We start from the raw sequence: 27,238 nt of genomic DNA, 5'->3' as shown, positions 1-27,238 counted from the left end.
TTGATGTTTTGTAGGACCGGGCTTAGAAAAGTAATTCATGAGGGAACCCACAAGAAGTGGGGCGGGTAAAGCTAGGGCTAATAAAAACAAGAAAATACTGAGCTCAAACCAAAAATAATCAACACATAAAAAATAGAAAAATACCATAAATATTTAAAAGCCGCAATTATTAACCACTTGCTTACTGGGCACTTAAACACCCTTCCTGACCAGACCAATTTTCAGCTTTTGGTGCTCTCACACTTTGAATGACAATTACTCAGTCATGCAACACTGTACCCAAATGAATTTTGTGCCCTTTTTTTCCCACAAATAGAGCTTTCTTTTGGTGGTATTTGATCACCTCTGGGGTTTTTATTTTTTGCGCTATAAATGAAAAAAGATTGAAAAAAAAACGCATATTTCTTTGTTTCTGTGATAAAATTTTGCAAATTATAAGTTTTTTTTTCATAAATTTTGGCCACAATTTATACTGCTGCATATCTTTGGTAAAAATAACCCAAATTAGTGGATATTATTTGGTCTTTGTGAAAGTTAGAGAGTCTACAAGCTGTGGTGCGAATCATAAAAAATTGATCACACCTGATGTACTGGTGGCCTATCTCGCTTCTTGCGACCTGGACAAGCCAGGAAAGTACAAATACCCCCCAAATGACCCCTTTTTTGAAAGTAGACATTCCAAGGTATTTACTAAGATGCATGGTGAGGTTTTTGATGTTGTCATCTTTTTCCCACAATTCTTTGCAAAATGAAGATTTTTTTTTTTTTTTTTTTCTCACAAAATTTTCAATGTAATAGGTTATTTCTCTCACATGGCATGTGTATACCACAAATGACACCCCAAAATACGTTCTGCTACTCCTTCTGAGTATTACGATACCAAATGTGTGAGACTTTTACACAGCCTGGCAACATACAGAGGCCCAATATTGAAATAGCACCATCAGGCGTTCTAGGAGCATAAATTACACATTTCATTTCTCAACCACCTATTACATTTTTGAAGGCCCTGGAGCACCAGGACAATGGAAATGCCCACAAAGTGACCCCATTTTGGAAAGCTAACACCCCAACGTATAATCTATGAGGCATATTGAGTCGTTTGAATGATTCATTTTTTTTCCAGAAGTTTTGGGAAAATGTGGGAAAAAAATGAAAACACATTTTTTTTACGCAAAGTTGTCCATTTATAAGATATTTCCAACACATAGCAGGTACATAGCAAAAATGACACCCCAAAATACGTTCTACTACTCCTCCTGAGTATAACGATACCAAATGTGTGAGACTTTTACACAGCCTGGCCACATACAGAGGCCCAATATTGAAATGGCACCATCAGGCGTTCTAGGAGCATAAATTACACATCTTATTTCTCAACCACCTATTATAGTTTTGAAGGCCCTGGAGCACCAGGACAATGGAAATGCCCACAAAGTGACCCCACGTGGCACTGACAACACGTGGCACTGACAACACGTGGCACTGACAACACGTGGCACTGACGACACGTGGCACTGACAAATGGCACTGGAGGCAGATGGCACTGGAGGCAGATGGCACTGGAGGCAGATGGCACTGGAGGCAGATGGGGCTGACAGATGGGGCTGGCAGATGTCGCTGGCAGATGTCGCTGGCAGATGTCGCTGGCAGATGGGGTTGGCAGATGTCGCTGGCAGATGTCGCTGACAGATGGCACTGGGGCTGGCACTGGCAGATGGCACTGGCAGATGGTGCTGGCTATTTGCTCTGGCTAATTGCTCTGGCAAATGGAGCTGGCAGATGGCACTGCGGCTGGCAGATGGCGCTGGCAGGTGGCACTGGCGCTGGCAGGTGGCACTGGCAGGTGGCACTGGGGCTGACGGCACTGGGGCTGACGGATGGCACTGGCAGGTGGCGCTGGCAGGTGGCACTGGCACTGGCAGGTGGCACTGGCACTGGCAGGTGGCACTGGCACGTGGCACTGGGGCTGACGGATGGCACTGGCGCTGGCAGGTGGCACTGGTGCTGGCAGGTGGCACTGGCACTGGCAGGTGGCACTGGCGGCACTGGGACTGACGGCACTGGGGCTGACGGCACTCTGGCTGACGGATGGCACTGGCACTTGCAGGTGGCACTGGTGCTGGCAGGTGGCACTGGCACTGGCGGCACTGGGGCTGACGGCACTGGGGCTGACGGATGGCGCTGGCAGGTGGCACTGACGCTGGAACTGGCAGGTGGCACTGGCGGCACTGGCACTACTGACAGATGGCACTGGGGCTGACAGATGGCACTGGGGCTGACTCACAGATCCTCTCTCTCCTCACACGCTGTCTCTGTGTGAGGAGGGAGAGACACGGCAATGGGAGATGATCTCATATGTTTACATTTGAGATCATCTCCCATTGGCAGCTGCGATCGCGCTGTGAACGGCCGCTTTAATTGGCCGTTCACGGCGATCTATGTTTGCCTGTCTCCGGGAGACACGGCGAATACAAAACTTCCGCGATGCGCGCCCCCGGCGGCGCGCATTGCGGAAGTAAACACAAGGACGTCCAGGGACGACCAGTCGAAGGAACCCGCCTGCTCTACGGCCGTCATTCGGCTATAGGGCGGGCGGGAGGTGGTTAAGATGTGATGCACATCAAAAATCGATAAACAAAAAGTAACTGTGCTGCCTTGCTAATCTACACCCCACTAGTATTCCAACACCGTATTGGGTATCAATATATTGCCATATAATCTCCTGCAATATTTGATAAGCAAATATATAATGATCTTTAAGCAATCATAAGTGAGCAAATGTATACTGGTCACTCAATAGTATAAATAAATACATGCACAACTCATAATTAATATTAAAATTGTTATATGTGACAATAAATAAAAATTATGGATATAACATTCAATACCGTGACTTCCTAAAAAAAATTCTTTAAATAAATCAATATTGTTAAATTAATTAAGATCGTGATAGTAGTGAAAAATAAAAAATCTATAAAATAATAAGTTAAATAGTAATCTTAAAGTACAAACGTGATTAAATAAATAAATTAATGTGACCGAGCTAGTGCTCCAGGCCAAAAAAGTGCAACAGTCCGTTTAAGTTAATAAAGAAAGTGACTCCTTCAATAGACTTCTCCCAAAGGCCTTCAACTATGAAGATCGCTCATAGGGTATAGACATAAAAGATCCTCATAGCGTAAAACTGATAGGCAACACTTTATTCAAAAAATAAATAAGGTACTTACAAGCAAACAATAAAATCAGCGTTAAATGCTGGCCGGCAAACGAGCACACATTCGCTCAGGTCACATGATAGCGTCAACACGTCTAAGCCACCCGACGCACGTTTCGTCATGGGTGACGTTGTCTGGGGTGCTAGGGCTAAACCAACTAGTACTAAGGAGGGGAGAACAGAGGGCAATACTAAAATCACATTAGTAAACAATCTGCAGTGGCCAAAAACCATCATTAGATGTCAGCATGCTACAGAAAAATGGTAACTTAATGCAGTTCAATACAAGACATGAAAAATGCATGATGGGCAGAACACCTAGTTTGTATACTTATCAGATGTTTTCCTGTAATGTTTTGTTTACATAATGTTTTATGTTCTCTCTGGCAGAGTTTTCATAGTCATACTGGTGGTTATAAGTATCCTTTGGATCCCCATCATCCAGGCAGCAAACAGCGGTCTACTGTTTGATTATATGCAGTCTGTCACTAGTTACCTCTCCCCACCGGTCACCGCCATATTTATTTTGGCAATTTTTGTCAAGAGAGTGAATGAACCAGTAAGTACATCACCTGGATATTTAAAACTATTGTACAATGGCAAATTAAATGGGATTTAAGACTTCATAGGTCCTGATCATGGTTTGTAACCAATTTATAACCAATAATCTTTATAACCAATTTTGTTTTTGGAAGTATTTTTCTATTTCCTAAAATGGCTTTCAGGTATCTTTGTGTTTCCCAAACCTTGGTCAATCATGTGCTACAGCTTTTGCAGGATCTAACTAACAGTTATACTATCCAAGAGGGTCAGTCAACTCAAAATTTTATTTTGATAGATCCTGTAGTGTTAAAGTACCATTTGATTTTGTTCACCTTTTTAGATGTTGACATAGGCAGTGCATCCGGAAAGTATTTTCACTGTTTAACTTTTTCCACATTTTATAATATTACAGCCCTTTACCAAAATAAATTAATTTTTTTATTTTTTTTCCTCAAAATTCTACAAACCATACCACATAATTGCAAAGTAAAAGAAGTTTGTTTGAAATCTTTTAGAAATGTATTAACCACTTGCCGCCTGCCATATAGCAGAATGATGGCGGCAAAGTGGTTTCAATATCCTGACCTGACGTCATATGTCGTGATCAGGATATTAAGCCGCTGCGCGCCCCCGGGGGAGTCTGACACACCGCAACTATGATCTCGATAAAGAGTCTCTGATGGAGACTCTTTACCATGTGATCAGCCGTGTCTAATCACGGCTGATCAGTGTAAATAGGAAGAGCCGTTGATCTGCTTTTCCTCACTCGCGTCTGTCAGACGCGAGTAGAGGAGAGACTATTGGCTTCTCCTCTGACAGGGGGGGTCTGTGCTGATCAATTATCAGCACAACCCCCCCCCCCCCAGGATGCCCACACTGGACCACCAGGTATACCACCCTAGACCAGCAGGGATGCCAGTCAGTGCCCACAATGGATGCCAATCAGTGCCCACAATGGGCATCACTGATTGGCATGAATTTTTTGGCACTGATTGGCATCCATCCGTACAATACTGTACACTACAATGCTGCATATCAGTGCCCATCCATGCCACCTATCAGTGCCGCCTATCAGTGACACTTCATTGGTGACACATCATCGGTGCCCATCAATGTCGCCTTATCAGTGCCAGTCAATGCAGCCCCATCAGTGCCCATCAGTGAAGGAGAAAACGTACTTATTTACAAAGCTTTGTAACTGAAACAAAAAAAACATTTTTATTCAAAATGTTCAGTCTTTTTTTTTTTTTTTTTGTTTAGCAGAAAATAAAAATCCCAGAGGCGATCAAATGCCACCAAAAAAAAGCTCTATTTGTGGGAACAAAATTATACAAATTTAGTTTGGGTACAGTGTAGCATGACCGTGCAATTGTCATTCAAAGTGCGACAGCGCTGAAAGCTCAAAATTCGTCTGGGCAGGAAGGAGTATAAGTGCCCGGTATTGCAGTGGTTAAAAAAATAAAAATAAAATAACATATACAGAAGTAGTCAGAGCCTTTGCTCAGTACTTTGTTAAAATTGGCACCAATTACAGCCTCAAGTCTTTTTGAGTATGAGTCTACAAGCTTGAAGAGTTCAATCTTTGTTTTATAAAACCAGAGAATTTTGTTTCTCATGGTCTGAGTACTTCATGTGCCTTTTGACAAACTCCAGGTGGGCTGTCATGTGCCTTTTACTGAGGAATAACTTCCATCTTGCCACTCTGCCAAACAGGCCTGATTGGTGGAGTGCTGCAGAGATAATTGTTCTTCTGAAGGTTCTCCTCTCTCTACAGAGAAATGCTGAAGTTCTGTCACAATGACCATCAGGTTCTTGGTCACCTCCCTGAATAAGGCCCTTCTCCACCGATCACTCAGTTTGGCTGGGCGGCCCACTCTAGGAAGAGTCCTGGTGGTTCCAAACATCTTCCATTTACGGATGATGGAGGCCACTGTGCACATTGGGACCTTCAATACTGCAGACATTTTTCTGTACACTTTCCCAGATCTATGCCTCAATACAATCCTGTCTGAGGTCTACAAACAATTCCTTGGACTTCATGGCTTGGTTTATGCTCTGACATGCACTGTTAACTGTGGGACCATACATAGACAGATGGGCACCTTTCCAAAAAATGTCCAATCAACTGAATTTACAGGTGGACTTCAAGTTGTAGAAACAATTTAAGGATGTTCAGTGGAAACGGGATGCATTTGTGCTAAATTTTGATGTCCTAGCAAAGGCTGTGAATACTTGCATGTGATTGATATATATATATATATATTTTTTATTATTTTTAATAAATGTGCAAACATTTCAAACTAACTTTTCATGTTGTCATTATGGGGTACTGTTTGTAGAATTTTGAGGAAAACCATGAATTGAATCCATTTTGGAATAAGGCTGAGACATAACAAAGTGTGGCAAGTGGAGCAAATTGTCACTACACGCATGTAAGGGGTAGGTGGGTAGGTAGGTGGCACCTCCTACATGTTCCCCTCCTCGTTGGGTGCCAAGTGTGGCTCACATAGAAGGCCTACCCAGGGGTGGGCTCTTCTGGGCTACTCTAAGCACCTAGAACTTGGGGTACCTTTACATGACCAGACAACTGTGGGCACTTTACTTAACTCTTATGCCGTGTTCACACACACGACCGGAACTTTTCAACGGACTTGGTCCGGCGGACAATCTGACGTACTTTGCAGCTGAGGTCCGCTGGACTTTCAAACGAACAGACTTGGCCACACACGATCACTCCAATGGATTTGAAAGTGATGACGTAGAATAAGGAAGTTCATAGCCAGTAGCCAATAGCTGCCCTAGCGTCTGTTTTAGTCTGTCGGACTAGCACACAGACGACCGGACTTGAAGCAAATTTTATTTCTAGGTCAGCCAGACTTTTGGGAAGCTGAAAAATGTCCGCTGGAGCCCACACATGATCGAATTGTCTGACGGATTCCAGTCCGCTGGACCAAGTCTGTCAAAGTCCAGTCGTGTGTACGCGGCATTACTATTTTTTACCTGTGTACAGGCTGAGAACCTCTGTGGTGCTGATCCATTCCCATTGCTATGGGAGACAGAGAGCTCACAGAGAGAGTGCCGACAACAACTCCTCCTGCAAGAGGCTTACCCACCTGTCATATGTGCACACTAAGGCAGGCTGCTTGAAAAACCTTCATCACCCTTGGTAACCATTGGGGCCTCATACTCTACTCTATTAACTCGTACTAAACTGTCTTCATACCCCAATGTGTTTAACTGACTCAAGCTGTAGACTAGTTGCAATCTACTTGCCTGTGTGAATTATTGCTGCTGCACCCCACCTACATATGCACGTCAGTTACTTGCATTCAGACCAGACAACGTTTCAAAATCTTTACTTAAATAATTCAGCATGGCCGGCAAACACCGGTAACTGTCTTTCCCTGAACTTTTCCCCAGCTCAGGCTTTGTAGCTGCCCCAGCATACTTTCACATGAGAGTCCATTACGGCAGATCTACAGAGATGGTATCTTTAGTGATCCCATACTCTGTAGATGGCTCTTTGTCCTCAGGTGCTCCAGTTTCAGCAGTAAACTGGATGGACAGGCTCTGGCAACGGCGTTGTCTTACATTATGCGCACCCCATCATCCCCCTGGACTGGATGCCTGTCCTTTTTTATAAAGCATGAGATCAGTGGGTTGGACCCAAGAAAGGCTGCCAGGAAAGACCAAGGAAGCATATTAACACTTTAGACAAAAATGAAGGAAAGAATGTGACTTTATATGGGGCATGTCACTGAATAAATACCTAGTTTATATTAATCATTAAATTGTTTATTCCAAATCTAGTTGAAAAGTATCAATAATCTTTGGTAAAAGACTTCCATGAATGCGGGTCAGCCAGTCAGAGGATGAACATTCAATATGGGAAATCAGTAGTAACTTGCATCCGATATTTAGATCCACATGTGAAAATAAGCCTCAGATAGTGCCACTTTTTATCTAATAAAATAGGTTGTATGTTTGGTAATGCACTAGGCTTATTTATTTTCACATGTGGATCTAAATATCGGATGCAAGTTACTACTGATTTCCCATATTGAATGTTCATCCTCTGACTGGCTGACCCACATTCATGGAAGCAAAGGCATGATCCAATAGATGGAATAAGGCATTTTATTCATGAGGTAAGAGCACTGAGAGCACATTATTGGAGCTACAGTCAACATTTTACTGTTGGGAATTTGTCGCAAAGACTATATGCATTTTTGATTTTACATATTGAATGATTAGCACTGAATTGTTTTTGCACTTTTTTGCACTTTATTTATTGGACTGCACTTTATTGACTGGATTGCACTTTATTGACTGGATTGCACTTTACTACTGGACTGCATTGGATGCACTTAATTTACTATGGTATAGATCATTGTATGGTCATTTTTGATTATTCTCTTGCACGTGGATAATATCACTGTGATTATATGATATTATACCCACTACTCATACCAACTTAATTAGGTTGTTTTTTTAAATCACTTTGAGTAACTTCACATTCTGTCATTGATTATTCATTATTTTGTCCCTGCAGGGGGCCTTCTGGGGTCTGATCCTTGGGTTGATGGTGGGCTTGGTTCGAATGATAATGGATTTTGTATATCGAGCCCCAAACTGCGGCGAGAAGGACACCCGTCCGGCTTTGCTGAAGGATGTTCACTATTTGTATTTTGCAATCCTCCTTTTTGGGTTCACGGCAATTGTCTGCATTGTGATCAGCCTGCTTACCCCAGCTATACCCGATGAGAAGGTAAGACTGTCTTCTACTTAGTAACATGATGGGAAAAGGGGAGGGGGAAATTTTGGGACTTTAAATGAGGTCATAGCCTCCATCCCTATCAGATATAAGATATAGAGTTAAAAACAAGAGCTAAACGGGACTTTAAATGAAGTACGGGGTCTTTTATTGAAAAAAAAGGAGAAATATTGTTATGCGATTATATGATGCGACAAAATTACATGTATATTAAAGAGGTGCATAGACAGACACATTATTAACATTGACATTTTGTTTTATATAATCTTACTGACCAATACAGAGTAGGTTATAAAAGCGCACCTCCATTATATACATAAGACAACCAAATATGGAAATAAATTAAACAAATAATACAATGTAGGCAACAACTTTGAATCTATGACTTCTTGGTTGTTGCAGTGGATTAGTAAAGAAAAAAAACAACAACATAGTTGATGCGATTTTACAAGGATTGATGCTAGTTGAAATTGGGGTACCAAAATACACAGCGATTATTGGCTCTACGCGTTTCGCGGCTTACTACCGCTCGTCAGGAGCAAGCTCGTGATTGGTCTGAAAATACAGAGTAGTGGTAAATTAATATTTGCAATGATGGAGCATGGGGAGATTGAAATACCCCTACCTAGTGGTCACTTACACATAGCCATGCAGTCAAAAGTGCAGCGCCGAAAGCCTAGGCACCCAAAGCGATGATACGGGAGTTGAGGAGGCCCATCCAAGGGCGAGGAGGCCCACAGAATGCACACACAGGCAACCACCGGGACAACAAGGGCGTTTGGTAAGTGAAAACGAATATGGAAATATAAAACTAAGCCTAATGGGTGAAAAAATGCATAGTAAGAAGTACAGATAATCTGAGAATTGTGAAAGAAAAATGCGTTGAAAAAAGAAAATGTTGGGGTGGATGTGTGATGAGTGTAGGAGAGGGTTAGCGTGGGAAAAGGGGGGAGGGGGAAGAGGGCGGAAGAAAAAAGGGAAGGAGGGGGAAAGTGGCTGTGTGTGACATGACCCAGTATGAATACCAGGTGACAGAGTGAGTAGTAACAGAAAAAAGTAAAGAAAGAGGGACATATGGATTGATTGTGCAAAAATACCTTTTGTGTGGAAAAAACGCGAAAAGAGGTGACAGTGTATGGTAGGTGAATGGCCCCAGTTGTTCCGGTCCCGCCTGCCGCCAACCATGGACACAGCCAAACCGCCGTATGGGGGCCCCCAGCGTCACACACTCAAGGACACCAAATGGAAGAGTGAGCAACGCCAGACCCGGGATATATACACACTCCGAGTCAGCGTCCACACCCACACTCCAGGTGAAATGAGGATGTAAATCAACCTAGCCTGAAAGGCGGCACCCATAATAGTGATGCCGTACAAACGGTGGTGAAAATGTGACGCCGATACGCAGTGGGTGAACGCGCCCCGCCTCCCAGCCAAGAAAAAAAAAAAAAAAAATGTTTTTCTTGGATGAGGAGGACGGAGGGCGTCCCCCAGTGCGCATCGCAACTCCCGATCATGACAAAAAGGAATGCAGCAGTGCAGACGACACCAACACCACCCAACTGCATAGGTGCGTCAAGGACCCAATAGTGCAAAAAAAAATTTTTTTTTAAAAAAGATTTTGGAAAAAAACAATAAAAGCTGCTAAATCTAAAACAATGATGAATAATAAGATACTTTAAACAATATGGTCCAAAAAGGAAAACAAATAAACATTGGCTTAAGTATACAAGACACCCGTCTTCCATCCCTTATATCAAATAGTAACATGATGGGAAAAGGGGAGGGGGAAATTTTGGGACTTTAAATGAGGTCATAGCCTCCATCCCTATCAGATATAAGATATAGAATTAAAAACAAGAGCTAAACGGGACTTTAAATGAAGTACGGGGTCTTTTATTGAAAAAAAAGGAGAAATATTGTTATGCGATTATATGATGCGACAAAATTACATGTATATTAAAGAGGTGCATAGACAGACACATTATTAACATTGACATTTTGTTTTATATAATCTTACTGACCAATACAGAGTAGGTTATAAAAGCGCACCTCCATTATATACATAAGACAACCAAATATGGAAATAAATTAAACAAATAATACAATGTAGGCAACAACTTTGAATCTATGACTTCTTGGTTGTTGCAGTGGATTAGTAAAGAAAAAAAACAACAACATAGTTGATGCGATTTTACAAGGATTGATGCTAGTTGAAATTGGGGTACCAAAATACACAGCGATTATTGGCTCTACGCGTTTCGCGGCTTACTACCGCTCGTCAGGAGCAAGCTCGTGATTGGTCTGAAAATACAGAGTAGTGGTAAATTAATATTTGCAATGATGGAGCATGGGGAGATTGAAATACCCCTACCTAGTGGTCACTTACACATAGCCATGCAGTCAAAAGTGCAGCGCCGAAAGCCTAGGCACCCAAAGCGATGATACGGGAGTTGAGGAGGCCCATCCAAGGGCGAGGAGGCCCACAGAATGCACACACAGGCAACCACCGGGACAACAAGGGCGTTTGGTAAGTGAAAACGAATATGGAAATATAAAACTAAGCCTAATGGGTGAAAAAATGCATAGTAAGAAGTACAGATAATCTGAGAATTGTGAAAGAAAAATGCGTTGAAAAAAGAAAATGTTGGGGTGGATGTGTGATGAGTGTAGGAGAGGGTTAGCGTGGGAAAAGGGGGGAGGGGGAAGAGGGCGGAAGAAAAAAGGGAAGGAGGGGGAAAGTGGCTGTGTGTGACATGACCCAGTATGAATACCAGGTGACAGAGTGAGTAGTAACAGAAAAAAGTAAAGAAAGAGGGACATATGGATTGATTGTGCAAAAATACCTTTTGTGTGGAAAAAACGCGAAAAGAGGTGACAGTGTATGGTAGGTGAATGGCCCCAGTTGTTCCGGTCCCGCCTGCCGCCAACCATGGACACAGCCAAACCGCCGTATGGGGGCCCCCAGCGTCACACACTCAAGGACACCAAATGGAAGAGTGAGCAACGCCAGACCCGGGATATATACACACTCCGAGTCAGCGTCCACACCCACACTCCAGGTGAAATGAGGATGTAAATCAACCTAGCCTGAAAGGCGGCACCCATAATAGTGATGCCGTACAAACGGTGGTGAAAATGTGACGCCGATACGCAGTGGGTGAACGCGCCCGCCTCCCAGCCAAGAAAAAAAAAAAAAAATTCTTGGATGAGGAGGACGGAGGGCGTCCCCCAGTGCGCATCGCAACTCCCGATCATGACAAAAAGGAATGCAGCAGTGCAGACGACACCAACACCACCCAACTGCATAGGTGCGTCAAGGACCTAATAGTGCAAAAAAAAATTTTTTTAAAAAAGATTTTGGAAAAAAACAATAAAAGCTGCTAAATCTAAAACAATGATGAATAATAAGATACTTTAAACAATATGGTCCAAAAAGGAAAACAAATAAACATTGGCTTAAGTATACAAGACACCCGTCTTCCATCCCTTATATCAAATAGTAACATGATGGGAAAAGGGGAGGGGGAAATTTTGGGACTTTAAATGAGGTCATAGCCTCCATCCCTATCAGATATAAGATATAGAATTAAAAACAAGAGCTAAACGGGACTTTAAATGAAGTACGGGGTCTTTTATTGAAAAAAAAGGAGAAATATTGTTATGCGATTATATGATGCGACAAAATTACATGTATATTAAAGAGGTGCATAGACAGACACATTATTAACATTGACATTTTGTTTTATATAATCTTACTGACCAATACAGAGTAGGTTATAAAAGCGCACCTCCATTATATACATAAGACAACCAAATATGGAAATAAATTAAACAAATAATACAATGTAGGCAACAACTTTGAATCTATGACTTCTTGGTTGTTGCAGTGGATTAGTAAAGAAAAAAAACAACAACATAGTTGATGCGATTTTACAAGGATTGATGCTAGTTGAAATCTCCCCATGCTCCATCATTGCAAATATTAATTTACCACTACTCTGTATTTTCAGACCAATCACGAGCTTGCTCCTGACGAGCGGTAGTAAGCCGCGAAACGCGTAGAGCCAATAATCGCTGTGTATTTTGGTACCCCAATTTCAACTAGCATCAATCCTTGTAAAATCGCATCAACTATGTTGTTGTTTTTTTTCTTTACTAATCCACTGCAACAACCAAGAAGTCATAGATTCAAAGTTGTTGCCTACATTGTATTATTTGTTTAATTTATTTCCATATTTGGTTGTCTTATGTATATAATGGAGGTGCGCTTTTATAACCTACTCTGTATTGGTCAGTAAGATTATATAAAACAAAATGTCAATGTTAATAATGTGTCTGTCTATGCACCTCTTTAATATACATGTAATTTTGTCGCATCATATAATCGCATAACAATATTTCTCCTTTTTTTTCAATAAAAGGCCCCGTACTTCATTTAAAGTCCCGTTTAACTTCTGTCTTCTACTTAGTTGCACCAAATAGGGGAATATAAGTTTTCTGAAACAGTTGGTTTGGTTGTTTTGAGTTGAATTGCCCACTGTCTTGTTATATTACTCTGAGACACTGGTAAGATCTTTGCATCTGTCAGCAGACTTGCCTGCTTTCTGAAGTCTTTAAGAAGGAGTCTGTCTCTATGATGGTTTTTATTTTATTTTTTACTTCTAACAATTCAGAAAGCATGAATAGTGATGGAGAAAATGCGTTTCATTTTTAATACTGCTTTGTGTTACTGATTGTAATGCTTTCACCTCTTGCACAGCATCAGTAGCGGCTGGTGCTTTAATATTTTGGAGGGGTTTGGAAGGTGGTGATCAGAGGTCTCCTAACCTTAGAAGGCAGATGACAAGGATCCGGGGTAGAGGTTCTCGCTCCAGCTATTCCTCGCTCCAAAACTGATGCTTCTCCTCCCAGCCAAATAGGAAGTGGGTCCTCAGACCCGATTGGCCAAGAGTCCTAAGACTCCCTGGCCAATCGGGACTCTCGGGACCTGCTTCCTGATTGGCTGGGAGGAAAATTGGGAAGACCATAGCGAATATTAAGTAATTTGTGTTATCTAGTCACTGTAGCAAGTGGTGCTTGCATTTTAAGGTCCTAAGCATTCAGGGATGTATGCTCACAACACATATGTCTCTGAATGCATGGGGCCCCAAACATGAGTATCACTGGCCTTCAATCGCATCCAGCCACAGTGCATTGCAGTTTGTCATAGACTTTCACAGGCTGCAGGCAGCGGAGCTGGACGCTGCACTAATGCCTCCTGGGTACCCAAAAGTGCTGGGATTGGATGCACAGGGGCCAAATACTCAGTACATGTGGCCTTGTCATAAACTCAGTGTCAGCATTTGCATGTCAATGAAAGGGGAAATTAGTGGAGGAATGGAGAGTGATGGAGGATATCAGTTTGGAGCAATAGCAATCGGTATAGGTTTTCTAAAACACCTGATAACGTGTTCACTCTTCCAGCAGCCGGCCCCATCTTCATGCACCTACAAACATGAAATAGTCACTTGATCTGGTGTTGTCATCTTTAAAATAGGTACCTTGAAGGAAAGCAAAGAGATGGCTACCAAGAGTTTAATGTAGCTGTAGATCCATACTCTTGGTCTTGCACAAGATTTAACAACCACATTTCATAAAGGCAAAACAAAGGTAGGTTACCACCAGTCTGGGATTCGCGCAAACAGTGCAGGTAGTGAATCGTGTCCAAGTTTCAGACTTCCTGGAACCCAGACATATATTTTTAGACCCGTAGGCTTGCACACAAGGGGGGGAGGGGGTTGGTGTGCCTGTGCACATCCTAATCTCCCCATACGGCGCAGATTGCCCCTTCTGCCCTGTGCACACATATGCTTAGACTGGACTGTAGCTCAGCAAGTATTTGAGTACCACAACCACCGAGTGCATAGGTGTGCACATGGGCACTGTGCCTGGGCACACCCTAACCAGCTTTGCCAGCAGTCCGGAGGAATGGCTGCAGTTGCTGGCTGCAGTGTCTGTGATACGGTCTTTCGCCCTGCCCAGAGCCAGGACAGCCCCCCCCCATCCCCAGCATGGATGGGAGAGGAGAGAAGGCTCGATCTGCTCCTCCTTCTCCTGCCCCTAACCCTTTGTGTGTTCTCAACCACAATCCAATCCCCAGCATGCTGTGCATCAGAAAAGGTGGAATGTGTGTGGGTGGGAAATTCAAAGGCCAGCCAATGCCTGAGCCTACATCCACAGGTGAATGAGCTCACCATCCACTGTCTTTGACTCAAGTCCCCTCCCCTCCAGTTTTTTCCCCTCTCGTTTCCCAGCAAGTGAGTACACTATATGGTAAGGGGCGCTTTGCAGGCTCTGATGTAAGGGGGGGCTTTGGAAACCCTGATATAAGGGGGAATGCTGGGAACTCTGATGTAAGTGGGGGATTTGGTGAGCAGAAACCTTATATCAGAGTTCTCCTTTATACCAGAGTCAACAGTGTTCCCCCTGTGACAAGTTGGGGAATTTGTAGCTCAATGGTAGTGCCAAACAGTGAATTTTACTCCATGCCAGAAGTACGTTTCAGGACTTTCTACCCACTTTTATTTAAAACAAAGCAAAAAGTTCCCATGCAGGTGGTTCTCACCATCAATGCAACAACACCATAGAGTTCAGCTTCATGGCTCTTTGCAGCTTCACTGCTCAGGCTTTCTGCCTTGGTCTCCTGCCTTGGTCCTCCAGACCATTAAATGCACAGTTCCAGTGCTCGTGCACAAAACTCGAGCCTTTGTCTCATCTGTCCTGACCTGGACAATACAATGTGATGTACACCTCATAGCTCCCTTGACAGACTGATCCCCTCGGGAGAGTGGTGTCGCTTACCTCTAACTCTGTCCCCAACATAAAACCAGCACACAGCTGCTCCATTAGTGTGCCCGTTTCCAAGAAAAACCACCATTTTAACCAGTGGCAAAGGCTCGACCTGCCACAGCCTTTAAATGTATTTTGCAGTGCGCCGCCAAAGTGTTGGAGTTTAGCTTGAAGCAAAGGTGACCACACTAGACCGAGGACTGGTTGAACAGTAAAAAACTAATTTTAGGAAGGTAAAAGTCCTTGGGACTGCTTTATGTTTTCCTTTCTTGTTACACTTCTTAGTCATCAGTGTATTTTCCTTTGATTTGCTTAGATTGGTCGTTTCACTTGGTGGACACGAAACAGACTAGTGAAAAATACCAACCTGGAGGAATATGAAAAGACATCAGATAATGTTGCAGTACCTTGCAACATCATGCTAATTGAGAATGACCCAGGTAATTTATGTTCATCTATTCTGCAGATATACTGAATTTGTGCAGGAGCATTCACCAGCCAGTCTCATGAAAATTATGTCTCCCATGACATTCCTTCCTTTTATAATTGGAATAATTTGGCTCTAAAGGTTTCAAATGAGAAAATATATATATATAATTTTTTTTCTTCTTTTTTTAATATGTAAACTCAATTTTTTTTATGTTTTAGGGTAGAATGTGAAAAAGTTAAAACCTCTGTCAGATTATTTTGCTACAGAAGGTGTGAGGTGTTGAGCACTAGATCTTGTTTCAGATGTCTGTTTAGGACCCAATCTTGGAGGAAACGAGGAGCGCATTTCTCCATGTCTTATCTAACTGAACAGGACACGATGGATAGAAATAAAATATTCTAAATAAAGCACTACTCAACAACTAACAAAAATAGCCCAATAGAGCTGCCTTAAATACTTTGGAACTACTTGATAAATACCCAGCTTAACACAAGGGGATATCCTTATTTTATGAATTCTCTACCCCCCTGTATATGCAACCTAATATACCCAACATGGCAAAATGGGAACACACATTACAAAAAGAATTCTCCTTACATCAATGGAATTTAGCTATAAAACACAATGGCAGATACTCAGCATGTGTGGATCACTGGGAAAAAGCACAAACGATACTGCATAGATGGTACCTCACACCTCTACGCCTAAATAAAATGAACCCAAATAGCTCATTAATATTTTGGCGAGATTCATTCTACTGGTAGTCTACTACACATACTTTGGAGTTGTAATGTAATATGTTCTTTCTGAACGGATTCCCCGTCCCCTATCCAAGTAACTACAAGAATCAAATATGCCTTAACTCCTGCATTCGCTCTCCTAATGCCGCGTACACACGAGCGGACTGTATGGCGTACTTAGTCTGGCGTACTTTCCACCAGACTGTCCGTCAGACTTTCCGAACGGGCTACTTGTCCACACACGGCACTTTTTGAGCGGACTAATGCGGCGTACTAAGTCCGCCGTACTATCCGCCCTACTTTTGAAATGAACGGACTCGCCCACACACGCGGAGGAAAGTCCGCTCATTTCGAGCGCGTCTCCAGGTAGGCGGGGCTCGCGAAGGAGACGTCGCTGGCCCCGCCGCCTGGTATGGACTTAAAGGGGAACCCCAACGCCGAAAAAAATCGGCGTGGGGGTCCCCCCCCAAGTCCACAACAGACCCTTGTCGGAGCACGCTACCCGGCCGGCCAGGAAAGGGGGGCGAGCGAGCACCCCCCCTCCTGAGCCGTACCAGGCCGCGTGCCCTCAGCATGGGGGGTGCCTTGGGGAAGGGGGGGCGCACGGCCCCCCCACCCCAAAGCACCTTCTCCCCATGTTGATGAGGACAAGGGCCTCTTCCCGACAACCCTGGCCGTTGGTTGTCGGGGTCTGCGGGTGGGGGGCTTATCGGAATCCGGGAGCCCCCTTTAATAAGGGGGCACCCGGATACCGGCCCCCCACCCTATGTGAATGAGTATGGGGTACAATGTACCCCTACCCATTCACCTGTAAAAAAAAAGTAAAAAAAAAAACACAACACACGAGATAAAATACTTTATTGCACAGCTCCGGGGGTCTTCCGTCTTCGGGGGTCTTCTCGCCGGACTCCTCCGCTATCTTCTTGTAGCTCTTTTGCTAGCGGAGGAGTCCGGCTTTCTTCCTCGCCGCCGGCCTCTTCTCCCGACTTCGGGGGTCTTGTCCCCCCCATCGGTTCTTCTGCCACTTCGCCTTCTTATAGCTCTTTTACAGGCGGTGGCCCGGTCTTCTGTCGCTGCCGCCGCCGCCGCCGCCTTCCGTTCTTCTTCTTCTTCTTCTCCTTCTTCTCCAGGAGATGTTGACTCGACGTTCTCTCCGGCCACAATGCCAGGGATGCGCTGCGTGGCCACTTATATAGGGACAAGGGGCGGTGTCACATGGCTTTATGTCACATGGATTGGTCACATGGGTTGATGTCACATGGGGACTGTGACATCGTAAGGGGCGGGGTCACCATGTGACATAAAGCCACGTGACACCGTCCCTTGTCCCTATATAAGTGGCCGCGCAGTGCGTCCCTGGCATTGTGGCCGGAGAGAGCGTCGAGTCAACATCTCCTGGAGAAGAAGAAGAAGAAGAAGAAGAACGGAAGGCGGCGGCGGCGGCGGCAGAAGACCGGGCCACCGCCTGTAAAAGAGCTATAAGAAGGCGCGGTGGCCCGGCAGAAGAACCGAAGAGGGGGACAAGACCCCCGAAGTCGGGAGAAGAGGCCTGCGGCGAGGAAGAAAGCCGGACTCCTCCGCTAGCAAAAGAGCTACAAGAAGATAGCGGAGGAGTCCAGCGAGAAGACCCCCGAAGTCGGGAGAAGAGGCCGGCGGCGAGGAAGAAAGCCGGACTCCTCCGCTAGCAAAAGAGCTACAAGAAGATAGCGGAGGAGTCCGGCGAGAAGACCCCCGAAGTCGGGAGAAGAGGCCGGCGGCGAGGAAGAAAGCCGGACTCCTCCGCTAGCAAAAGAGCTACAAGAAGATAGCGGAGGAGTCCGGCGAGAAGACCCCCGAAGACGGAAGACCCCCGGAGCTGTGCAATAAAGTATTTTATCTCGTGTGTTGTGTTTTTTTTTTGTACTTTTTTTTTTTTTTACAGGTGAATGGGTAGGGGTACATTGTACCCCAAACTCATTCACATAGGGTGGGGGGCCGGTATCCGGGGGCCCCCTTATTAAAGGGGGCTCCCGGATTCCGATAAGCCCCCCACCCGCAGACCCCGACAACCAACGGCCAGGGTTGTCGGGAAGAGGCCCTTGTCCTCATCAACATGGGGACAAGGTGCTTTGGGGTGGGGGGGCCGCGCGGCCCCCCCCTTCCCCAAGGCACCCCCCCATGTTGAGGGCACGCAGCCTGATACGACTCAGGAGGGGGGGCGCTCGCTCGCCCCCCTTTCCTGGCCGGCCGGGTAGCGTGCTCGGACAAGGGTCTGTTGTGGACTTGGGGGGGGGGGACCCCCACGCCCATTTTTTTCGGCATTGGGGTTCCTCTTTAAGTCCATACCAGGCGGCGGGCCCAGCGACGTCTCCTTCGCGGGCCCCGCCTACCTGGAGACCCGCTCGAAATGAGCGGACTTTTCTCCGAGCGGGAAAAGTCCGCTCATTTCAAAAGTACGGCGGACTGGCATACACACGGCCGGATTGTCCGTCGAAATGCGAGTACGACGGACAGAATTTCGAAAAAAACAAAATTCTTAGTACGCCGGACTGCACGCTGAAAAAGTCAGCTGAAGCCCACACACGAGCGGATTGTCCGCTGAAATGTGTTTCAACGGACTAAGTACGCCATACAGTCCGCTCGTGTGTACGCGGCATAAGCCTTGGTATTGAACACTTCCCCCCTGCTGACAAGGAAAGTAGTTATCCATATCGTATTTGTAGCACGCATTACAATAGCAAAGGATTGGGACTCCAAAGCACCTCCAAAAATTGAAAAAAACAAAATTATAGCGTTAGAAATAGCGCCTGCAATCTGCCCTAAAAAAGCTGCAGCATTGTCTGTAGTGTGAAAGCCTGAGGGCTTTCACACTACAGCGGTGTGCTGGCAGGATGTCAGGGAAAAGTCCTGCCAGCAGCTTCTTTGGAGCAGTGAAGGAGCGGTGTGTTTACCGCTGCTCCCCATTGAAATCAATGGGGCAGCGCTGTAATACCGCCGGAAAAACACCACTATTGCAGCGTATTGCCGGCGGTTTTAACCCTTTCTCGCCCACTAGCGGGGGGTAAAAGTGCTCTGCTAGTGGGCAAAATGCGCCGCAAATCTGGCAGTAAAACGCCGCTAAAAATAGCAGCGTTTTACCGCCCACGCTATGGGCATTGTGGTGTGAAAGGGGTCTTATAAGAGAGCCTGCTCACAGTGTGTACCCAGTTGGGGTGACAGGTCATACCTCCTGTTGAGGTCATATTCTGCATCTTTTTAAGAAGGTTTTATATATATCTCTATTCTCTAATCTCTATCCCTCTCCATCTCCAAGTTGTTATCCCTCCTGGACTTCCCAAATCTGTGTTTACCTGCTTGGGGGATTCACCCTTGTTGTTGGTCCTGGGGACCATTGACTCTGGTATGTGTTTCAGGGACTTGAAGTCAAGGGAAGTTTCACAGATTGGACCAACATGACGACAAGAAAGGAGAGGGCTTTTAACCATTTCTTACTCTATACAAAAAAAAATCAACAGAGGTTATTACCCTTTCCCACTCTGTCCAAAACAAAACGTTGGGTTTTAAAGCGATTGTAAAGGCAGAAGTTTTTTTTTTTTTTAATCTTAATGCATTCTATGCACTAAGATAAAAAAAAACCTGAGTGCATCAGCCCCCCTAATACTTATCTGAGCCCATCTCTATCCAGCGATGTTGCAGCATTTTCTGGACTGCCTGGGACTCCCCTCCTCATTGCTGTCAAGCAAAGTCAGTCAGCCAATGAGAAGAGAGAGGGGTTGGGGCGTGCTCAGTGTCTGAATGGATGCATGGAGCTGTGACTCGGCTCGGGTGCCCCCATAACAAGCTGCTTGCAGTGGGGACACTTAACAGGAAGGAGGGGCCAAGAGCACTGCAGAGGAACCAGAGAAGAGGAGGATATGGGCTGCTCTGTGCAAGTATAACAGGCTTGTTATTTTAAAAACAAAATATAGTAACCAATAGATTCCAAACCAGTGCAAATCAGTGACCAAAAAACAAATGAACTACAATAAAGAGCTGAGTGTTGTAAAGTGCAAAAAAAAAAAAAAAACTATAACGTGAAAAGAAACAAAGGAACAGTACTCTTATATTGTAAATTACATATCACCATAGTGAATAAACAAATAAATACATATTCATTTAAAGAGGAACTGCAGTCTGCTCACATCATTTTTAATACAAACATCTTTGCCATTCCGAAGCTGTCCTTCAACCACTTTGCATAATATTTTATATATACTTTGATTCTGTACTTGCCGAATATGCTGCAGAAATCTCCCTCCACTGAGGCTGCCGGCATCCATTTTAACTGTGGGCAGCTGAAGCACCTCCAGCTCTGCAGCTCTCATTGGCGCTCTAATGTGTATATATATATATATATATATATATATATATATATATATATATATTATAAAAAAAAAAATCTGTCCCCTGCACCCCACCCCACAAACACAGGTGCACAGCAAGCAGAGCAGCAGAGCTCTGCATCACAGGGCTGGATGGGGGCAGGAACTGTTGAAGTTAAAGTTTTTTTGAAGAGGGTTTACTTCCTCTTTGATTCCCTGACACAGGAGCCAGCGAAGTCACCACTGTCCCCTGTAGTCCGGAGCCTCCATCTTCTTGGTGGGACCTCGCTGCTCCGGCGCTGTCATTCGTCAGAGCCGTGATGACGTCACTTCCGCACATGCGCACGGGAGCCGCCACTCACGGCATATCGCCGTTAACTGCGGCGCGCTCAGTGCGCCTGCGCACCACTGTCTACAGCGCATGTGCCGTAGACAGCGGTGCCTGTCTTTCGGCAAATATCTCCTAAACCGTGTAGGTTTAGGAGATATTTCTTGGACCTACAGGTAAGCCTTAATCTAGGCTTACCTGTAGGTCAAAGTGGTTTGTAAGGGTTTACAACCACTTTCACATTAACAGGCTGGTGATTGGTTGCTAAGATCGCCTGGCAAAAGGGTGTACAACCACTTTCACTCCAGCAGTTCCCGTCCCCATCCAGCCCTGTGATAACTGTCAGATGAGGAGGACAGCGGCGAAAATATACGCGGCCTGGGTGCCCGTGAATTAATCACGGGCAGTGACTGGCCGGGCATTCAGCTGTGGCGGGCTGTGTGCGGGCTGCAGGTTGCTGGCCCCATCTCTAATGTATACACAGAACAGACATTCTAGGAAGGGGGGGTAAGGTGAGCTCAACTGCTGAGACAAAACTTTAGCAACTTAACTGACTCTGCTGTGATCTCTGAGGATAAATTGTAATTTGCTCCACAATATATGCAGCTACAGAGGTTAGTGGGGGTTTGTTTTAAAGCTCATTTAGATATATGTATATATTCTGGTAACAGGCATTACCAGTGTACAAATTAAACATCAGTTTCTGTTTACACTTCCAGCTCGGGGATCAGTTGTACCACAAGTTGAAGTGATAAGCAAACGTTCATCCATTAAAGAGCAGAAATCAGCGAGCAATGGTGAGTAAGAAGAGTATTATTCCTAAGAAAGCTGTTCATCTTTAAAAAAAGACATTGAAGATATAGTTTGGCGATTTAGTCTAAAACAAATATTCAAAATAAGGGTTCCTTGAGCTTTGGTTGATTGACCACCCACCTGATGGTGCCTTCCTATATCTTGGTCCAACGCCACTTTATAGAGCCAACAGCAGAACTCCAATGATCTTTTTAACTGTCAGTGGTAGTCAGGATTCCACCCTTACAATGAATGGAGGAGCGAATTAATGAAATGTCCATTCATAAATCATGTTTAAGTCAGTTTCTATTATGGTTGCACCAATGTTGGTATCAGTGCTGATACCGAGTATTTTCACGTGTATTCGTGAAAATGTCCCTGATACCCAAAAGCAATACTTTGTGCTGTGATTTACACCGTACAAATTGCACTGCAAAGAATTGCATGGGATTTTGAACAGGAATGTGGTGCGATTCCTGTCCGATTTCCCATGTGGTTTCCCCACTGCTCCTGTGTGGCTTGTCTTAGTGATTCTGAGCCTAAACTCGCACAGGAGCGGTGCAGGAAACCATACTTCATGACGGCTTCCTCCGACTCCTGATCTGAATGGGGACACCTGTGGCTTGAGCTCCTCTTGCCTCTCCCATGGCTTTGTTCCTCACATCTCCCAGTGGTTTGAGCCATCCATTGGACCCCCTCCCCATTCCACCCAGTATCACTGCACCATATTACTGGGCTAGATGGCTTCTGATTGGTCAGTGCTGTCCATGTGACGGTGCTGACCAATTAGATTCCATGCAGTCCATGCCGTCAGCACTGCAAGGAGAGGAGAGAAAGTCACAGGGATTTCAAATCCCTGGACCGGTAAAGCGGCTTTACCGCGTCTGCCAGCAGGGATTGTGGCAATCTGGTACAGTGGGACCAGGGGGTTTGGGGAGAGGGTCTAGTGGATGGCTCAAAGCACTGGAGGCTGGGGGGACAGAGCCGCTGGAGGTCATGCAATGAGTTTTCCCCGCACTGCTCCAAAATCACTATAACAAGATTGGGTTCACACAGGAGCGGTGCAGGAAACCACATGTGATTCGAACAGGAGAAGCCACAAATTCCTTTTTTCAATTGCATGAAATTCTTTGCGGTGTGTTTTGCATCTATATAAAATGGATGGGCGCAGAGTACTTTATTGGTACGCCTACTCGCCAAGTAAACAAAGGTGTATCAGTGCATACATAGTTTCTATAAATGGGGGAGGGCTGGCAAAGTCATCAGTCTGGATTAACTCAGGGCTGGTGCTGGACTACTAGGCAAGACCAGCTACTTGCACCCCCCCCAAAAAAAACTAACTTACACATTCCCCCCCCCACTTCCTGCACATAATAATCCACCCCCCCCTTTAACCCTACACTCTGTCCTTCCTGTATACACTGCCCCCTTTAGCCCTACACCCCCATTCCTGCACACACTGCCCCCCCTCTAATCCTACACTGACCCCCCTTTAACCCTACACCCCCTTCCTGCAACAAACTGCCCCTCATTGAACTGACCTAACAGCGAGTAGCGCATTGTCGGAGTACCAGATCTGCCAGTCCCTGCTCAGTCCTGCCACCCAGGTCAGTGGTTCCACCTGACAACAGAGTTGGTCCACCTGCTCCCGCAGCCTCTGGTTCTCACACTGCAAGTCAGTGATGGGAGAGGGGCGTCCTCTAGCTGCCTCTCCTCCCTGCACCTGAACACCTTCATCTCAACTTGCAGCCCATGCATGGCCCCCTGTAGCGGACATTCTCTCTCCTCCGGTGCACTCCTGCAGACCAGCCACACCAACACCTCCACCCCAAGCTCCATGCTGGCTGACGATGACAGGCAGCGATCGGGCTTTGGGCTGACTTTCAGCTGCGGCGATCCTCATCATCCAGGGAATGACCTTGTCCGGTGCCAGGATCTCAGCTCACTTCCGCTGTGTGCAGGTGTATTGGTGTGTGCAGGGGAGGGATGGCAGGGAGAGGTGACAGCCACTGGGGATTAAGGAGGTGACAGGAAAGGAATGTGGCACTGGATGCGCCCTAGGTGACAGTGTGCCCTAGGCAGCTGCCTAGTTTGCTTAGTGGTAGTACCAGCCATGGATGAACAAACACACATGACCGATCCTTTGGCTTGTATTAACCCTGTAACATTGCAAGATTATTTTTGAAGGGTTGTAAGTAGCAGTGAGAAGAGGGGTTGCAGAATGTCTGCTCCAACTCCAAGATCCAAAGCTTAGCACAATTCTGAGTTCATCTCTGCAGATTAGAAAAGTCAGATCACTGCTCTCTAGCAGATCTGTGTTAATTTGTGCATTGTATAGATTTAAAAGCAAGTTTTTTTTATTTTTATTTATTTATATAACCTGTAATATTTTACCTGCTCTGTGCAGTGGTTTTGTAGAGAGCAGCCCTGATCCTACTCTTATTGGGTCATCAGCTGGTGCTCCTGGCTCCATTCTCCTGCCAAGTGCCCCCAGCAAACAGTTTGCTGAGGTGGCACCCAAGCAGGTGCGCTCCGGAGCTGCTGCCCTGTGTCCATTCAGACACCGAACCGTTGCTTGGCCCCACCCCATCTCTCTTCTAATTGTCTCAATGGCTGTTATTGACAACAGTGGGAGCCAATATCTCTTGCTGCTGTCTCTGCCAATGAGAGGAGGGAGAGTTAAGACTCTTTTGCATATTGCTGGATCATGATGGGTCTCGGCTAAGTATTTGGTGGGGAGGGGGGGGAGAGGAGGAAGCGCCGCACACAAGTTTCTACCTTCATACATAGAATGCATGCTGGTTAAAAAAATATATATATTGAGCCTTTAGAACCACTTTAAATACAAATCCTTTGACAATTAAAATAGCTCACTTACATGCATTTTGGTTATATATTTGGCTGTTTGCAGTTCAGCTTTAACCATTTTATAGACCTAAGAAAATTGCCTACCTTAGATCTGACCTGACCATGTCTTGTCTTCCCATCTCTTAAGGTCCAGCTCCCCCCCCAATAATAATCCATTAGATGTTAGTGGACCCCCTGGTGCTCCTCAGGGAAGGGAATTTTCCCCCATATTGTGTTCTTGTAATAATAGCCACATTTTCATTGCAGCTGCTTCATTCCCTTGGTGGAAGAAGGTTGGTTTCTGGTTCTGTGGATTGTCTATGCAGCCTGAAGTCAAGCTATCTAAAGAGGAAGAGGAGAAATTACAGAGGAAGCTGACTAGTATTGATGAAGAGCCATTATGGAGAAATGTGTGCAATGTTAATGCTGTCATCCTCCTCGCCATCAATGTTTTCCTATGGGCATATTTTGCTTAAAATAACTGTTGACAGTGACTAGTTTAAAGGAATGGTCCATATCCACTGTGCATAGTTCTGGAAGGATTTTCTTTTCCAACTAGAAAAGGAAGGGACATGTGCAATGTATGAACTTAATACAATATGACAAACGGCAATGAACTTATACTATAAAATATAAGCAGTGATTGAATGTTTTAACTAGAGCGGAGGCAATTGTTCCTAGGATGATGAGGTTTGAAGATTCAGCCGTGACTACTACTGTCGTTTACCAGCTGCACAGTAGCGAAAAGCTATTTCTTTTCCTTCATACCCCTTATGTTCTTTTATATACTATCCAAGCCTCTCGTACAACAGTTTAACACTTTTTAATCTAAAGCGGTACCAAACCCAAAAATTTAACATTCATTGCAGCTTACCAACCCTTAGATATGGTATATGCATTTGTTTTCTTTGCTTAGGCTTTAAACCCCCCTCAGTTTTTTACCTGGTGATCTGGCTAGTAACACGCCTACGGTCGCACTGAGACGCCCTGCCGTTAGCACTAAAGCGCCTGAAAACTGCCTTGGTGTGACCCCACTCTGGATGAAAGGCCACGGGGACACCTTTTTGATAGCAGCATTGTCAGTCTTGGGGAGAATGTGTTACACATACTAGCAGATTTAGGCTGGCCATACATTAGACAAGTTTCTTGAACAATTTTCCTTTAGATTTACCAAAACCATATAGTATAAAGGCAAACCTAAACACTTTCACTATGCAGTCAGGCAGGCACTTGTACTAAATAGTTGAAGGTAAATCTAAAAGTAATTGAATAAGAATAATTGAATAAGGAAATGGTATACTGTATGGCCAACTTTAAATGCACTAACAAATTGAAGTCAAAATCCAACTCACATTGCAGCAACAGTTTTTCCTTCCAGGATAAAGGTGCTACATGAATAAATAAAAGCTGACCACTACAGGTTCCCTTGTTTTGCCTCGTACACACGATCGGAATTTCTGCCAGCAAAAGACCGATGAGAACTTTTCATCAGAAAATGCGATCGTGTGTATGCTCCATCGGAATTTAGCTGGCCGAATTCCCGCCAGCAAATATTTGATAGCATGTTCTCAATTTTCCCGATGGAAAAACTTTCTTTTGGAAATTACGATCATGTGTATGCAATTCCGACGTGCAAAAACTCACGCATGCTCAGATTCAACCACAAGATGGAAGCTATTGGCTACTAGGTATTGAACTTCCTTTTTCTAGTCCTGTCGTACGTGTTGTACGTCACTACGTTCTTGGCGGTTGGAATTTGGTGTGACCGTGTGTAGGCAAGACAGTTTGAGCGGAATTCCGACGGGAAAATCATCAGAGCTTTTTCCGAAGAGCATTCTGATCGTGTGTACGCGGCATTAGAGTGCTGCAGGACAGCATGTTCTGTTGAAGAACAACAGACCTACTTGCCGAATCACCAGGTGAAAAAGCCTAAAAACGAAAATGAATGCAGCCATCATATTTAAGAAATGGTAAGATACAATAAATATTTTCTTTTAGGTTTAATACCTCTTTAAATAAAAACCCACAATCAATTGCCCAATATGAACCTACCCCTCTTCACTAGACAAAAATGATCATCACCACCAGTCCTATTCAACAGATGTAAATTGGCTATATATATATATATATATATATATAGAACAGCTGAAGGAAAGACTATAAGATTTTTATATTTATGTATCAAATCGTAAACCAACTTGCTGTTTTTTTGTGTTCAATCAAACCCTGACCACACCACCATATTGGCTGCCAATACCGGGAAGTGAGACAACACTCATGCTTAAGCCCCCGTTCACACGGAAGACCGGTTTGAAGTCCTGTGAGTTTATCCCGACTTTGGGGGCGATTTGACAGACATCTGTGCGGGTTTCCCCTGAAGTTGTCAAAAGTAGTGC

The 27,238-nt window shown here is 44.8% G+C and overlaps 1 protein-coding gene and 2 long non-coding RNA genes across 3 annotated transcripts in view; 1 reads left to right on the top strand and 2 right to left on the bottom strand.

Moving 5' to 3' along the window:
* Positions 1-25,478, top strand: part of LOC143926496 (sodium/glucose cotransporter 4-like) — a 131,370-nt gene extending 105,892 nt beyond the window's left edge. The window contains exons 12-16 of the mRNA XM_077450286.1: positions 3,608-3,776; positions 8,313-8,528; positions 15,682-15,805; positions 21,923-22,000; positions 25,110-25,478. Of these exons, the coding sequence (XP_077306412.1) occupies positions 3,608-3,776; positions 8,313-8,528; positions 15,682-15,805; positions 21,923-22,000; positions 25,110-25,318 (796 nt within the window). The 3' untranslated portion in view covers positions 25,319-25,478. The remainder of the gene's footprint in view (positions 1-3,607; positions 3,777-8,312; positions 8,529-15,681; positions 15,806-21,922; positions 22,001-25,109) is intronic.
* LOC143926498 (uncharacterized) lies at positions 8,666-9,345 on the bottom strand. Its single transcript, XR_013262093.1, has 2 exons — positions 9,175-9,345; positions 8,666-9,089 (listed from the first exon to the last, which is right to left on the bottom strand). It is a non-coding gene; the product is annotated as an uncharacterized LOC143926498 (long non-coding RNA).
* LOC143926497 (uncharacterized) lies at positions 10,415-11,094 on the bottom strand. Its single transcript, XR_013262092.1, has 2 exons — positions 10,924-11,094; positions 10,415-10,838 (listed from the first exon to the last, which is right to left on the bottom strand). It is a non-coding gene; the product is annotated as an uncharacterized LOC143926497 (long non-coding RNA).
* Positions 25,479-27,238: the final 1,760 nt, after the last annotated feature.

Source organism: Lithobates pipiens, unplaced genomic scaffold (genome assembly GCF_037356315.1).
Source record: "Lithobates pipiens isolate NorthernLeopardFrog02 unplaced genomic scaffold, aLitPip1_a1.2 Scaffold_23, whole genome shotgun sequence".
In the NCBI taxonomy this organism is placed as follows: Eukaryota; Metazoa; Chordata; class Amphibia; order Anura; family Ranidae; genus Lithobates; species Lithobates pipiens.
Note: the sequence above shows the minus strand (reverse complement) of the source record. Positions and strands in the feature narration are given on the sequence as shown.